The 17,627-nt window shown below is 39.2% G+C and overlaps 1 protein-coding gene across 3 annotated transcripts in view; it reads right to left on the bottom strand.

The window, feature by feature from the left end:
* Window positions 1-17,627, bottom strand: part of ppm1lb (protein phosphatase, Mg2+/Mn2+ dependent, 1Lb) — a 44,127-nt gene that overhangs the window by 7,193 nt on the left and 19,307 nt on the right. For 2 of the 3 annotated variants that reach the window (XM_044201979.1, XM_044201981.1), the window contains exon 2: window positions 6,461-6,677. In XM_044201979.1, coding sequence (XP_044057914.1) covers window positions 6,461-6,677 — 217 coding nt within the window. Of the gene's footprint in view, window positions 1-6,460; window positions 6,678-7,550; window positions 7,668-17,627 lie in introns of those variants that run through there. The other variant, XM_044201980.1, reaches the window with a different exon arrangement.

Below are 17,627 nucleotides of genomic sequence, written 5' to 3'. Positions count from 1 at the left end.
CATAGTATGTCACATTGTATAATGTATAGTTTTTATTCCATTCATTCCTTTCTATTCTAAATAACTAGCTGCCTCGGGGCCAGCCGCAGCCTTTTTTGGAGCCCTATGTGAGATTTTGCTGTCTCCTGTGTACATTTAAATCACTCAATCAATATCTTCAGAGTGTTTCTTGTTCCTTTTATAATCTTTGTGACGCAAAATAGAAGGGTAGATAATTGTGTATCATAAACTACAGTGACATTCAGCTCTTCTAATTTTGCAAGGTGGTTATGGCAACATTAACAAAGTCAACCTTGTGGGTCAGGAAGTGGTTTAAACGACTACTCCACCAATTTAGCATTGCACTCCTTTAACTCCTTTGTGGGACTCACGATGGAGAGTTTAAAAAAAAGGATCAAAATAGATGCAACAGAACCAGCAATATTCTCTGATTTATTCCACACATTCTTCTTCTTTGTCAAAACCTGGTGTCTACATTACCCACAATGCAACTTGACCACCAACAGTTTAGTTTCAGATTCGAGTGTGTTATGCTAGTAGTGGCTGAAGTAGCCTCAAGCAGAGATGCGGCGCAGGCTCCAGAGGTCTTAGAAGTTCACTTAACTAATTCCACACCACCAGACTTTTTCTCAGACTTGTAGTCTTCAACTCCAACCACATTGCCTCAAGTGACCTCACCAGTAGTACTCCAAGACCTGTAAGTCGGTGGAGTTCTCATCTTAGATAATCAGTATCCTTCTTCTCAACCATGTGGGAGCAGAAAAATAAAAAGATCTGTGCCTGGAGTCCATATACACTTTAACAACTTTAAACACAAAAATGTAGAGTATTTTGTGTGGAGTCAGACAGTCAGAGCACTTTTAAATCCAACATCAAACTTGCAAAGACTTGAAAACTTGCTTGAGATGATAGATAATTCATCACAATGAAAAACTCCCAATCTTAGCTATAAAATGGTCCTGCAGTCATGCAGTGAGCAAGAAGTGCTTTAAAAAGTCTCCTTGGTGAGTTCAGGAAACTCAGGCATTGGAAATTTAAAAGTCAGCTGCCAAAAACCTCTGCAATGATGAGCTGTTTTGTTATATAACAAGAACTGTCATATCTCAGATGTCAGAGCCTGTCAAACAAGTTTGGCCTTTGTCAAATGTTTGATCAACATTATATTCATGCTGTAGGCTACACATTTCCCAGTGCACTTTCATCTATACTGCACATTAATAAACCTTTAAAATGGCATATTATTTTAATCCATTTGCATCGCCTATGGCTGTATAATTTGGACACTTATACTGTAAAGCAATATTATTGATTGCTATCAGCTCTATAAAGTTTGAGCCATTTACGATAATTGATTGTACACTTGGATGCTATTTTTTTAAACACACAAATAAACAACAGCAAGTCGTTTCAATTAATGATATCCACACTGACAGCGAGCAGTGAACTGTAGGTAAAAAAAAAACAACAACCAGTAACTTGTGTTTTGCCTCATCCCTCTACCAGTCCACTATTACCTCTAGGCAAAGTTAAGGTCACTTTTTGATCATGTTGCTGTAGCTTCAAAGGGATCTATTCAGATCTGTTCGCTACTGTCAAACGACTCCGATAAATGATTGCCCTGTCACCATTCAAATGAGAAGCTTGGTGATTGACGCACAGGGTGGAAAGGGGTCACTCACTAGTTACAGTGCGATAGCATTCACAAGTGGGAACAAAAAGTTTGATACCAGTTTGTGTACATAACTGGGGGCTGAAAGACCTGTGTGGGTGTCATTATTTGGTGCCACCCCAGTTCCAATGTTGTTGACTCTGCGTGACAAACTAAGTGATCTAAAGGAGGAAATAGTTTGAACAAATTGCTGCAAACATACTCACAAACATTTTAACAAACATTTACTTAAAAGGGGAATGGAATGTAAAGTGCTTTTGAATGTAATCAGACATTTCAGAGAAAAAAACAACAATCCAAACAATCCTGTCAGAGCAGGAAAAATGACTCGTAGCATTAAAGAACATGACAACATTCAGCTAAAAATTATTAGAACAGCAAATAAATGCAAAGCTTAGAAAAGCAAAAACAACATGACTGGTACTTAACAAAATGGAGCTTCACTCAGAAAACACGTGTGTTTTGAGAACATTTATATTGTCTCTGGCAGTTCAGGACAGCCTGAACATATCTAACTAGGGAAGAGGCACATAGTTATTACCATAGCGATACACTGTTTAGTGATACATTTTCTTTTAATACAATATCAATACTCTGGCACCGGTAATATGAACACTTTCTGTTGCATTACTGAGGCAGAAATATTTCCATCCTTCTTACAGATATTTGATTTCTAAAATGTTCTGCTTTCTGGTAGTTCAGAATTTGGCAGTTTGACATTGAAGTGTGTTCATGTTGCTGTGTGTTATGAGGTACACTCAATGTTTCATGTCACCTGTCTATAAAAACATAAAGCACTTCATAATGCAGTGACTAAATACAGTAAACAGTATGTTTAATTCCTGCTTTGTAAAAGAATATTTTGCATTTCTAGAGGTATATTTTTCTCTTCCGTGAGATAGATGATGGCGGTATATCAGGTGCACAAAATCTTTCCCCCCCCAAATATTTCTGCACATATTTCCACAAATAATTTGTCCCAAGCACAGTTAAATTATTAAATACATAGTCAAATCGTACAGGGCCACTCCCTAACCCTACCTCGCTGAATTTGTACATTTGTCATATGTTTGCGGAATTTGCACTTTGTACTTTTTGTAACAGGCCTATAGAACTGTATTTGATTGCTTATGATTGAACTTCAAGCTCTCTCTTTTACTGTTGTTTTACTATTGTTTTATTTGTAACCTATGTTGATTGTGGAGAAGCCAAAGACAATTTTCCACATTGTGGACAACGTTTCTAACGTAACCAAACCAATCTAAAAAATGTCCTAATCGTAACCTTTAATTCGTAAGATGACGAAGATGGCATAGCTAACTTCATCAACCTGGTCTCTACATTGCTGCTCGCAACAATAACTACTGATAATTGGACTAATGCACTACTGGACACTTTTGTGTGCTTGCGTGGGTGCAAACATGTGCTGAGAGACATGTCACACAGCTACATAAAGGTTAGTGCTAACAGAATACCACACAGCATTAAGGAGACTGTTTCCATAATAGACTCTAAGCTCCTGGCCATTCCATCAAAGAAAGTCCCACCTCCCTTATCTTTCTTTCAAGCGCTTTTGTTCGCTGATAAACAACAGAGGGATAAATCTGATATGCTGTTGTCCTGGGGACTGGGAGCTGAATCAAGAGTGCATCTCTCTATTTTCCCTCTCTCTCTTCTTTCCCTGCCAGCTTAATTTAGGCCCCGATTGCGACAGAAAGCACTGAGCTGTGCCCCCTAAATGATGCGACTGTTGAATCAGATACAGGGACAAGAATTCACAACAATTACCTGATCAGCAGATCCCCCCAGGAGATGCTGACAGACACTGCAACATATTCAATTCCTGAATGTCTAATGCTTGGAACAGACAACAAGGGAGCTTCTGCATTGTAATGGAGCTTGACTGTATGTTTATCTATAACCTTGGTGTCGGTCCGTCTTGCTGTGCCTCCAAATAAAGGATGATAGAAATATAGAGGGATAATAAAAAGATATGGACATATCTTTGGAGCCTGGATGCAACAGGTCACGTAGCTTAAGAACAGAAGTAGGCAAAGGGATCAGGAGGGAAGATTTACTTGGTGGCCGTTTTGAGAGCAACATGGATCAGAAAGCTGATGCTTTATCTGCAGCTGAGGAAGCAGCGAAGGAGAGGAGGAAGAGGATGAAGAGGTCAAGAGCAGGTGAGTGAAACAAAAGGTAATAAGACTGCAGCATATCAACCTTTTCTGTTAGGTAATAATCAGCTGTTGCCTCCAGACTGGGTGCTCCAGGTCTGGAGATTTTAATTCTTCTCTTCAACAATTAGTGTATCATATGACCCATCATTCTCTGGAAAATGTGAGGCCTTCTCAATGGCCCTTTCATACTAATGACCCCCCCCTCACCAAGTGAGTCACATGTCAGCTGTCGTTTTTTGTTTAGGCTGTTCAGATTTATAATCTCATTGTAAGCTGCTGCATTCTTTTTCCCCTCGTCTCTTTTCTTAAGGAGAATTCCTGTGAATTACAAGTTGGGTCTTATTTTTTGTAGTTTTGGCCATCATTTCTATTGGCTGTGATGACAATGAACTCACCAAAGTAACTGCTGAGATCTGGGAACATGGTGACACTGCTGCAATGAAGTCCGACGGGGAAAGAAACACACGTGGTCAGATGATCAGACAGGTTTATATAGATTATCCAAACCACTTTATTTTAAAACGTACATTTTAAACTTAAAGCGGGCCCTCTGGTGGAACAACTAAGGTATTGTGGGTCAACAACAAATGAGGAGGTCGGTCTGTAAACTGTGAAGGAATGAACAGTTTGGGTAAAACATTTTCCGTTCACCTTAGTTTTGTTTTACAATGAAGTTTGGTTTACCTGGAGGTTTATTTAAAACCTGTATGATTGCCTGACTGCTAGTTTTTCTTTGAACTTTGAAGCTAAAATCAAGGTTGTTTAAAACTGGAATTTCCCTTTTAAAAAAAGCACAGTTCAAAGACACATTTTTCCTCTTACCTGTAGTGCTATTTATCCATCTAGATTGTTTTGGTGTGAGTTGCTGAGTTTTAAGGGTTATTGGCCTTAGAGATTTGTTGTAAGCAGTTTCATGTAGGAACTATTTTCTTTCTACCGATGAACATGAACATGAAACTGATCACAACAAATCTGTGGATTATCTTGAGTAACCAGGTCATGATTTCTGGAAAGAGACATTGCTGTTGAGTTTTTCAGATGTATTGTTTTGGTCCTTTGAGCACCACAAGCCGAGTGCCATATAGTCCCATTATATTCAAAAAAGGCAGATATCTCCCAAACTCGGCAACTCACCCCAAAACAATCTAGATGGATAAATAACACTACAGGTAAGAGGAAACATATGTATTTTTGATTTTGGGGTGAACTGTCCCTTTAAGGAATGATAAGGCTATATATCTCCATTATTGGTTACTCCGTAAACCAAAACCTTTTCACTACGCCAATTCTCCCGTCTTTACTCTGCTTCTCACTCGGCTGAGAGAGTTGGTTTAATCAGTGGCACTGGAAGGAAAGGTGACACAGGAATACTTGAGGTTGCAGCATTTCACTACAGTTAGTCCATGTATGTTAGTCTGTATTTCAACTCTCTCACCTGCACGTTCAATAAGCCAATAATGTTTCTGCTGTAGAAAAAAAAAAGATTCATAATCACCAGTGTTAACATATGGTATTGGCCTTTTTGGCATTTTCTCCCTATAGTATAGATGTTAAATTAATAGAGGCTGATGAAAACCACATGCAACTCATTGCTCTGCTGCACCTCTCCCTTACTGTTACTGCCTCTCTGATGTCTACAAAACCTATAATGAACTTATTTTACCTTTGTCGTAATCTTAAAAAAAGGCTATAATGGAATCTAGAACAAAGTCAAATATGTTTATGAATGAAGCCCGTATGTCTCTACAGTACATTGTACTGTATGATTCTGCTGTGGGATGTTTTGTTCTGTTCCTCCTCTCCCCAAGGTTTGCTTGGGTTCGCTCAGGTCGTTTTCATCACCCTTTGTATCCATGTTCTCACTCTCCTCACCCTTTCAACGTGCCACTTTCTGTTTGTCCCTTTCCTGCCTTTCCTTACCCTTTATCTCAGCACTTCTTTCATTGTTCTCCCTTCATTTTGCCTGTCGCACGGGTCTCTCATCCCTTTCTATCGTATAGCTCTTACCAGCAAAATGTCCTCCTTCCACACATACATCATTCCCTCTGACCCTCTCTCTCTCTCTCTCTCTCTCTCTCTCGGCACCCCTCCCTCCCTGCCTCCCTCCAGAGATAATTACTACAAGCCTTGTGAAGATAAGCTTGTATTTAAACAGCTGAATAAGCAAGGCCTGGGGTTGCTGACAGTCACTATTCAACAACAGTCAAGTGAAACAGTGGAGTAGAGAATAATAGTTTGCATGCAGAATTATAGACAACATTTAAAAGCATCGCCATGCACTAACTGGTGCTTTCTTGTCCACAGGAACGAGCAACACTCATGGGTGAAATCCATCTGTATGTGGCCTCTGCACTCTATTGTGGACACACACTCAAGCTGATATACTGTATGCACACATTCATATTATTGCTAATTAATGAACCAGTGTAGCATCTAAACAGACAAAACCACTGCAGGAAAAATATCCCCAGATTGTCATACATGCAAGAACATTCATACATTTTTGCGTGATTACACTTGAATATATGATGTATATAGTTATGTGCACATGTTTTTACAGTGGGGGGATTTTTCCAGGCTACTGTGGTGTATAACAAACAAATACACACACCTGCTTCATTGTAAGTGGCAGAGAGCTTGTCCAACATTTCTTTGTCCAGAGTCAGGATCTGCTGCTCTAGGATGGAAGGATAAGACAGGCCGCCCCTCTCCTTTTTTTCATCTTTCTCCTTGTCTTTTTCTCTGTCTCGCTCTTTCTCCCGTTCGTAGGTCAGTAGCTGCTGGCGGAGAGCCTCCGTCAGGTGGGCCTTGGCAAAGTCAGCAGCAGCCTGATAATGGAGAGCAGAGGGAGACAGAAGAAGAAATAGATGGCTTTTGTTTTGTGAAATTTGTTTGATCAAAAACAATATCAGAGGTGTAACTAAATATGTTCTGATGTTTTTCTCCCTTTTAAACTGACCATGTTCAAGCAGTGGTGTAAATTCCTATGATGCCTACTAGTGCTGAGACAATTAATAGTTTCAACAAGCGATAGAAAATGAATCAATCATTTTGATAATCAAATAATCTTTAAATGCAGTTAAAAAAAAAAAAAAAAAAGCCAAACATTCTCCGGTTTCAGCTTCTCAAATATGGGAATTAGCTGCTCTTATCTGTTAATAACTGTAAATGTGGCTGGAACTAGTGAATTGGCATTTCTAAATTACTTTAATTATTAATTATCAGAATAGTTGCTGATTCATTTTCTATTGATCAACTAATCATTTAAGGCCTACAGAGGGATAATGAAATTAACCAATACTCTGGTTAAAAACGGATGATTCTTCTGTGAGCTACTTAAGCCACTCAAATGAAAAACAGCAAGACCTTGACTGTCACCATCATGTATATAGACCATAAAAATAGATTATTAGAAAATTAGAACATTATTGATACAGAATATTGTTACGCAGTGCTCGTTGAGTTAAAAAAAACAACTTATATCTATAAACATGCACGCACACTCAGTGTATTTGGCAAGCGGCTTACACATCAGGCTACAGTGGCTGTAACCTGCTTACCCTTTTTGCCTTGCTGAAGCAGATAAATCACAGATAAACAGAGATAAAGAAAGAAAAAGTGCATCGCCAATCAAACCCACACAAGCTCACACTCACACCCCGCTGTGGGATAGAGCTGAGCCAGAGAAACTGTATCCTCACCTCTATCCATTTTACTCTAAGGACAACACCAACTAAACCTTTTTTCCGCATGTTCCCACTGCCGTTTCAGAGCAAATAATGCCTCCCACCCCCTGGCTCAGTTCCAAACAGCGAAGACAAGCCAGTCCAAGGTCATGAAGTTCAAAAAGTTCCAAGTACAAATGTCAGATAAAATTCTGCTGACATGCCACTGATCTGCAGCATCCCAGATTCATACAGCTCAAATTTCATACATGGTTTTCACTCGTAGAAACACAAAAATTAAAAAGTAGTGGATTAAGAAAACAGAGTGAGCCAGTCAAGACTGCAGGAGAGAAAATGTTTATAATTTCCTGGCGGAATATAATCCTTTGACGTCATATGGCAGAGAACCATAGATGAACCCCATGTCTCAAGTGCTCAGACACTTTAGCTCTCTCTCCTATCTATACCTCCCTCTCTTTCTCTCTCCAACTATATCTCATACTGCTCTGGGAAATTACTTTCAAGGACTCAGATGACCCTGCCTCCTCTGCTTCTTCTCTACACATGAAAACAACTCATCTACTCGTCTCTTGTTATATCTTGTCAGTGTTATTGAAACTTTCCTCTGCAAGCTCCGTCACTCTTACCCTATCTACAATGAAACCCAAACACTTCCAATTTTCCATTTCCCAAAGTCCCTTCTCTCTGCTTCCATGGCGATGTTCAGTCCAAAATCACTGTGGAACTTTTCTACATCCCTTTCTGATACTCTTCTTTCTCTTGCATAAAGAGAATCACTTTTGACTTACTTTCACCCTGCAGTTATCGCAGAGAAGTCATAAAGTTCAAAGACAAAGACTATTGTCTGCTTGGGTTATGCTGAGCACTGGGGTCACAAAACCTTTTTCCAGCTAAATTCCTCCTAACCATTTGACTGCACATACATGTGTATGTACCAAGTCTTTAAGACAGTGTGACTGCATGTGTGTCTTAGCTTGGGAACAGCAGACAGCCTTGACAGAATGGGAAATGGAGGCTAAGTCTTGATTATCTGACTAACCTGCTGGGTAACCAGATTGACACATCGAACACCTGGCTGCAGCATCTGCACCGGGTTAGAGGATGAAAGGAGGGAAGGGCGGATGAGGGAGGGATAGCAGGGATGGATGGGGATAACGACTGTGGGATAGAGGGATAAAGACAAGATGGCAAGGATCAAGGATAGTAATACAGGGAGGAACAAAATGGAGGATGAGAACATAAGAGCACAACGGAAGAATGCAGGAAGAGCTAAAGGATGAAATGGCAGAGCCAGAATAACTGGGGTATACAGTGCTGAAAGCTGAGAGAGACATAGAGGGGTCAAAGCAGCAGGGGCCCAGTGTATAGCAGTGGAGAAAGTAAAAATGTGCAGAAACTGAAAGTTAAGAGGAGTTTATATGGTCATGGGGAAAAAAGAAAGAGATGTTATGAAATGTTAATGAACAAACAGTATGAAGCCCTGTTTGAGAGAGAAAAATTCTAATAATCTGCAACAAAGCAGGGTTAAAAGGTGCCTTGTAGAGTTTTCTTTAAACAAACAAAAGTTCTGTTTAAATTCAGTGGTTAAAAAAAATGTGTTGAATGCATTTCCTTTCTCAAAAGACATTCTCATTTTTTAATATTTTAAATCGTTCTGCTTGCTAGCAGTCTTGTTTTACCCTGCCTTTGTTGGTGCACTGCTACATTTGTTGATGTGTTACTGCTGCTAACTGTTGATCAGCGAAATAGCGCAAAACCAACAGCAGGATGTGAAATGTGCCGCCTGTGTGCTTGAATGTGCATCCTTGTGCAAAGTACAAGCAAAACGGGGACCCACTCGTACAAAACTTTGTTTCATAGCGCTACTAGTGGTCAGATCTCAACAGTGTACCTTTAACTACTGTATAACCATAAAGTGACACCAAAAATACGACACTTGATGCAAGAAAGTTGAGACGTATTTACTGTATGCCTCAACCTATGGTAGGTGTTTCGCTTCACTTTAAAACCATATTGCAAGATAACTGGCCATCTGATTATTGTAACTCCAATATTCACTCACCTTTTAGTTCCGCTTTGGTCTCCATCAAAACAGCAGAATCCAGTGATAATTATCTTACAAAAAGATTAACTAGTGTAAGTTTGTCATTAATTCTAACTAATAAGGCTGCAACTAAAATTAATTTTCATTGTCGATTAATCTAAAAAGGAATCGTCAGACTAATCAATTGATTGTTTAGTTTATAAAAGGTAAGAAAATAGTGAAAGAATAGTCTACAAATTGCTGGTTTTGTCTGACTAACTGACTTCAAAACCCAGAGATATTCAACTTAAAATGATAAAAAACATTTTGTGAAACTGGAACTAGCCATTTTTGCTCGATAATAATTTCAAAACTTATTACAAAAAACCTATTCTCAGTCCCAGCACAGGAGAGTTGGCTCAGAGTGCAATCAGTCATGGCTGTGCAGAGCGTCACATTGGGCTCTCCTTCACACCAGACTTCACTTGCACCACACATGCAAGCACAAAGGCTTGTATGCACATACAATAAGTACACAAACTCACCCACACACACACACACACACACACACACACACCTATCTCAACAGGGCCATCTACACACTTTTGCATCGTCTACCCAAACACTCCCTCCTGACTGAAACTGTGAGCCACTCAGATAGACAATCCAACAGATAGAGTCAGGCCTTTTAAGCACTTCCATCCATCACGTCACCAGGTCGGCAGAGATGAGGAGAGACATCTGAGTTTTCCTTTAGAATCACCCTGAGGGAATTTCATAACCGAAAGTAGAAAAATCTCTTTCTGCGGTCTCTGACAGATCAAGCAGGCAGATGGAGAGAAGAAGAACAGGGGAATAGAGGGGGAGTGACTGAAGGGGAGTGTAAGAACCATTCATTAGCATCACTCAAGCACATCATTAAAGAGGGAGAGAGAGAAAAAGGAGACAGCCCCTCCTGTTTAAAGACAGAGATAAGTGACAGAAAACCATCAAAGCAATGAAATACAGAGAAAGCAATGGATACTAGAGAAGAGGGAGTCTGGAGAAAGAGCATTTCAAAATATTTATCTTTGTTGTTTTGATTTCCAATTCACGTTTTAAATTATAGTCAAATAAGTGATATCTGAGGAGACTATATTTGCAATTTTCTAATCCCAGTATCGTCTGCAATGACTATAAATTGCTATGTGCTTAATGCTACAGACAGGAAGGATATCATTTGTCTTGTCTTTGTCTTTGGGGGGTGGAGGCGAGGCTGGTGCTCTATAGAAACACATGTGTTCACTGCAGAGGTGTAGTAGGTTTCTCCTCAGGATGACATTGCAGAGCTCAGTCTGTCCACAGGGCCGAGGAGAGCATGAGCATGAGTCCTAATTTCAATATCTCACACATGAGCTTTGTATGTGTCGAGGCGATGCAAGTACATGTTGTGAGTGGGTGTGTGTGTTGGCACAATGTTGTCACTGTAACATAAATAGAAGCCCTCTCATTTATACTGTACTGGAATGTGAATGCAGGTAAACAACACTGCGGTTAATTACACATGAACACAAGCACACAATCATCATTTGAAACGTTGAGATTTAAAGTTGATTCTTGACGTTGGAAACAACAAAACAATTCCATTTAAGTCAATTTAGAAGCTTATTTGGAGCTCAGCTTTTAAGTAAACAGTCCTAAAAGTGCTAAGAAAAATGTAAATTTTAACGTTTATAATTCCTTGATAACTAAGCAAAATCCATCTGCTGGGGAAGATCATTCAATACAATCGAAAGCTCCAGAACTTCTTTGAGTTAAGATATTTTTTGTTAAATTATCAAGGTTATTTTCTTTATCATCAAGTTTTGAGATATTATTTTTCTTATATTAAAGAAAAGAAACCAATCAACCAATTTTTTATTTCTTTTAATCCATTTTGTCAGTTTTTAGTTGTGCCGGGAAGGACCATGGGTACAAATTACCTGTTGAGCCAACCCCGGCACATTTACATTGTTTTTAAAAAAAGGATAATATTGTGCATTGTCACATGTAAATAAAAAGCTAAAATCAATAAATAAATACATACATTTTCTGAAATCAAGTGCCCTTTTCATGATAGTCATCCAACTTATTCTGTGTGGTTTTAAAATATTGACGTATTTCTAGAATAATCCTCAAACAAGTAAAACTACACTGAAAACCAAGTTGCACTTTTTTCTTTTTAGAAAAACAATTGTATAACTGAATATTGCGACTCAATAACTTGCTTCCTGCACAGTTTGAGCCTGGAGCCAGATTGGAAGTGTTTGTGTGGTCATGAAAACACCCCTTTGTGCCCAAACACACAGATTTTACCCAGGCATCCCAAAACTATTTCGCTCTCCCAGCCCTTAAATCTCACACAAAACCACAACAAACACTGAGCACAGATGGGCTCAGGGATGGAGGGCTCGGGCTGGGTGGGGTGGGGGTGGTGGTACTGTGAACTTCAAATCTCCTTTAGCTGCCAACACACACGCTCAAGAAACATTCAAAAATAAACCACTCTGAACAACATTCATATTCAAATACCAGCCGTGTCTCAGAGGCTATATGTAATGGCCAACACTGTGCTGCGTGCGTGGCTGACAGCGTAAAGAGGACTGAAATGACTTTGTAAAGTGAATGAGGATTTCAGAAGCAAAAAGCAGAGCTATGAAAGTGGATCAGGACTGGAAAGTTGAATAGAAGTCCATTAAAAGTGGCAGGAAATGCTTCAGTGCCTTCAGCCTTTAAAGAGAGAGAGACATGAAACACTGCTTCTCGGCTAAACAGTCAGCACCAGCTCTTTTCTCTCTCTCCGACTGTGAAAGAATGAGAGGTGTAAGACTGGTATGATAAGAACATCTGGTAACCACGGTTACGGCTGCCAAAGCCTCTGATTGGCTGAACATCTGTCCCACCTCAGCAGACGCCTCATTCAAAGTCCCCTCAAATTTGCGGTAAAACACAAATACCTGCCCCCGAGGACAACAGACCGCAGGTTGTTGGATCATTCAGTTGCCAATAAAGCAGATTTTACAGCAAAGGTGACCGTCTAGCGGCTCCAAATCTACCACTCTCTCACACACACACACACACACACACACACACACACACACAGAGATATTGTCCCTCTTTACTCATAAAGTGAGGGGAACTATTACGGATGTGATTCACATTCAGGCAGTGAACAGACTCAGAACCATCAGTCTGCCTCTCCACTCGCAATACACACAACTTGCAGTAAGATCTCACCGTGTGTCCTTCCTGCGACAGCCGGGTCCATTACAGGAGGTGAAAACTCATATTAAACCTAAACAGTCTATTAGATGGAGGCCGTCTGGTTGATCCATAGCTTCCTATAACCTAACCTCGTAGTAAGAGCACCCTGTCGGTGTCTACGGCCGGGACACCGATTCAATAATAGACTGATGTTTAGTTTATAGAAAGGAGGCTCAGCATCATTTCAAAGGCTCTGTGATCCCAGATTGTGATTCACATAACTGCTGAAGTGTGCAGGGATTTGAGCTGCTTGTATTACAGCCTGACCAATACTGGAAAATCAGGTAACAATATATTGGCTGATAGTAATTCTTTTAGCAAACATTTTGGATAAGGATCCTTAAAATTTGTTTTTTGAAGTGTTGTGATCAAGATATGTACTAAGCGAGACATTTTAATTTTCTGACAATGGCTTAAGAGCTCAGTAATTCAGCAAAGGCTCTGTGCCTTGCATGTTTAAAATTTGACAAAATCTTGACTCAAGGTCCACTTACCAGCTTTTTCCAGAGCTTTCAACCACATCTCAAAGTCTTCATCAGTGGATGTATGCTTAGTTGCCATGGAACCAAAAAGAAAATCACTTTTCACTCAATTTTGAAAATAAAATGGATATTTTTACTTTATTTTTGTTAAAATGTGTTTTTTGTTTGACAGAGGCTACCAGTATCCCCCTGACTACAGTCTTTGTGCTAAGTCACCAATGTCAAGCTGTTTATACTTGTTTCACAAACGCAACAATCAAAATTGTACTGTTTGTATGGCATACTGAAATATGAGTTGTGAATATGTATACTATTACGTCAGTTAGGCAGAATAAGTATACATTAACAACTCATTTGAGCTAATTTAGCATCAGAATAACTGCAAACATGCATTTTATAATGGCTGCCAGTGTTCCATCCTGGTCCATGTCATCTTGTGTCTCTCTCTCCTCATTATCTGCCAGCTCTCTACTGTCCATTCACCACTCCACTGCTGTGCTGTAGAATGAATGAATGACCCAGCTATATACATATATAGTTGCTAGCCCAAGTAGCAAAAGCACAACATAGGCATGGCTTATCTTTTAAGTAATACATTTCACAAGCAAATGAACAACTTACCATGAAACGAACGCTTGACAGACCCACAAACACCGTCACTAATCTGCTCGGCTGTGTTGTCTTCTGCCATCAGTGTGTTGCAAACAAGAGTTACAGTGTTTTGTGATGGGCAAACTATGTAATGCTTTTTAAATATATTTGGCGTCTTTTTACTGCAATTTTGTGTTACTTATCAGCCATCATCTTTTATGTGTGAGTAACACATCATTTTCCTTCTATATTCACCTGATACCAGCAAGAAAACTGCTGCCACTTATACAGCAAAAAAAAAAAAAAAGATTGTGGGAAATGTTAAGTGGAAAGAGTGCAGAGGTGCTGATGCTCACACATCTCCAGCATGGCAGTAAATAACATTCAGACTTCCACCTTACTGCCTTCTTTTTAAAACACACACACACACACACACACACACACGCACTACTCATTAAGCACTACAGCGCTGTAATTTCTTTGGTAATAATCTACATAGGTCTGAGTGCTAAGCAGCAGTATTGCAGAGGAATAGCCTTGTGCTGTGTGTGCATGTGCCTATATTCGTGTGTGTGTGTGTGTGTGTGTGTTTGTGTGTGCATTTGGCCTGTGTGCCCACGTCCCATGCCTGTCTCACAGAGCGGAGGGGTGGCAATTAGATCAACTCCTAAATGGCATAAACCAGCATGGGCCATAAACACTACAGTGAAGGGGAAAAGAGAGTGATGGAAGTAAAAATGAAATGAGGAGGTTAGAGGAAAAGAGCAGAGGTGATAAAACCATTTTATATGTTCACTCAGGTGAGAAAAATGAGGGGAAAAAGATGGAGAGAAAAAGAACGTGAATAGAGAAATACTTCCTACTCAGATCTGCTTCCAAATTTCTTGTTGGCGTGGGACTGATTAAAACATACACTGTGCTTACAGACACTTTTGAGCTAAATTCATATGCTTTTGTCATACGGCTGATTCACACAAAATAATGATATCTTTTTTTTTCTTACTAAGCACACGTCCTTTCATTAGTTCCATCTTGAGAGAAGTAATGATGACACCAGATACATATAACCAGAAGGAGCCATGACTGACTGTAACAAGCACTGAGGTTAGGTTTTACAGGTCTGGACAAGGGAAATTCATTTATAGCGTGACTGTCACTTTTGTCCAAACTGATAGCTCTTTTCTAGAGCTCCATTTTGACAATGAATGGTTTCCTGCAAAGCAACACTTCAGCCATGATTAGGGGTATGCTAGAACATGATGTTACTGTGAGAAGGTGGTGTTTTCCTGTTGTGATCTCAGCACAGACAATGCGTTTGGATACTTTCTCATCCTCCACCTCCGGTAAGTCTATTATTGCCAACAACAACCCATAATCCCACGCCGTTACTACTGCTGCAAGAAAACAAACGATAATTCTGAATAAATACTACACATTCCTACTACATTACCGAGCAAAGACAACTTCCCACGAGTCTCACCTTCCAAGTCTCCTTTCGAAAACTACAGACTGCGATCTTATTAGCTGAATAGGGGGAGGAGAAGCTGCCGGGGGGCTGCAGAAACAAATGGAGCAATGTCGCCAAGTTGCGGGGTCAACATTTCGACTGCACAGATGAGCCTCTGTCTTTTAGGCAGGCAAAAGGCAATATTGACTGTCTAGAGCAAGCCAAGGCATTATTTACCAAGACTTAGTCTTATTCATACAACGACATCAGGACATAGTTCTGATTATATTTGTTTATTGATCAGTGTAGAGCTGAAATGATTAGTCAATTAACTGATTAGTCGATCAACATAAAAATTAGTTGGCAGCTATTTTCAATCAACTGATTGTTCAACCATTTTCAAGCAAAAATGCCAAACATTTCATGGTCCCAGCTTCTCAAATATAAGGATTTGCTGCTTTCCTTGTCTTAAATTATAGTACACTGAATGTGTTTTGGGTTTAAACTGGACAAAATAAGCAAACCAAACATGCAGCCTAATGACTGATCGATTAATCCACAAAATAATCAGCAGATTAATTGATAACAAAACTAATCATTAGTTGCAGCCCTGGATCAATGACTATTCCTCAGATTGCCAAAGGGGGCATGGCAAAGCAATATTTTATGGAATTGTCATTGAGGCATCAGTGTTGAAATTAACTGATTAGTTGATCATAAAAATGTATTACCAAAAATATATCAATTATCGAACAAAAATGCCAAAATTTCCTAATTTTAGTTTGTCAGTTGTGATGATTTGATGCATTTATTCAGTTGGTCGGACAAAACAAGCAATATGAGAACATCAACATGGGTTTTTAGAAAACTGTGATGGGCATTTTTCACCAAACAAATAATCAATTTATTGAGAAAATAATCTCCAGATTAATCAATAATCTAAATAATCGCTAGTTACAGCCCTGCACTTCCAGCTTCTGAAATATGAGTATTTGCTGCTTTTCTCTGATTTTATTTCATTCTAAACACTTTTGAGTTTTTGGACAAAACAAGCAATTTGAAGACTTCACTTTGAGCTCTGGAGAATTGCGGACATTTTTCTGATTTTTTTTTAAGATAACTACTTGATTAGTCTAAAAAAATCATCAATAGATTAATCTATAATGAAAATAATAATTAGTTGCAGCACTTAAAGGTAATATTGAACAAAACTACAATGGTGACAATGTAAAGAATTGATATGGACTCACATTGACAAGTAGACAGTAAATTGATAAAGTCTAAATAATGCCAAAACATTTTAAATTTGATGCTTATCATACACAACTGTGACAGGAAAACTAAATTATTGCACATTTGCAATTTTCTTAAATGACCAGATGTAAGGCTAGAGTGATGACTGCTTCTGTTCAGGACCCAGAGGGTTTGGCTAAGCACTTCTCAGATATCCATCAGCTCACAGATGTCCTTGTGTTGAGGACAGAGCCAGCACTATTAAAAGTTTCTGAAACACATTTGTACGTAACAATAGGTTTATACAGACTCCTCGGGGCTGCCCATTTAAGGAAAGTGCTGATCTATAGCTAGAAGTAAGAGAAGAGGAATGAGACACTAATCAAATATAGATGCTTGGTGTCTCCATAGTCTTGTCCTTTGGCATCTATTAGAATTTCACTTGTCCTTCAGACCTCAACACCTACCTCTGGTCTATTTATATACACACCCCTACATGATTTCTGTGTGTGTGTGGAGTATACTGCTGACATTTACTTGCCATCATTCTCCCTTTTTCTTTGCAGGAAAGGAAAAACCTGGGGGAGTTTATTTATATTACACTAATCAGCGGCAATATTCTTTACATGCAGAGCTAAAATGCTGTCTTCTTGTTTTTCCAGTTGTCTGTTTTTCTGCTGTTACCTTTATGTTTTCTTACTTTGTTCCAGTCTTTCAGTGTTTACAGCCAACCACTTAGTTGAAATTGTATTTGTAGAAACCTTTTAAAAGCAAGTTCCCTGCAAATAAAACTCATAATTCTTCCCTTGGAACAAGGGACCCTTGTTGCATCTTCTCTTTGGCTGAGAGGTCCAAGTCAGTACCTGACTAAACAATAATTCAATATTACCACCTATTGTCTCTCCAGATTCCTGTGGCGCACAATTCATTGCTCTGCTCACATTTCTAATCTTTGAATGAATGATAACTGGATCTTACTAAAATCTGCCTGCATGAGATTTTTATTTTACAAAAGAAACCATTCAGAGGTCTGG

The sequence above is a fragment of the Siniperca chuatsi genome, linkage group LG7 (genome assembly GCF_020085105.1).
Source record: "Siniperca chuatsi isolate FFG_IHB_CAS linkage group LG7, ASM2008510v1, whole genome shotgun sequence".
NCBI lineage: Eukaryota > Metazoa > Chordata > Actinopteri > Centrarchiformes > Sinipercidae > Siniperca > Siniperca chuatsi.
Note: the sequence above shows the minus strand (reverse complement) of the source record. Positions and strands in the feature narration are given on the sequence as shown.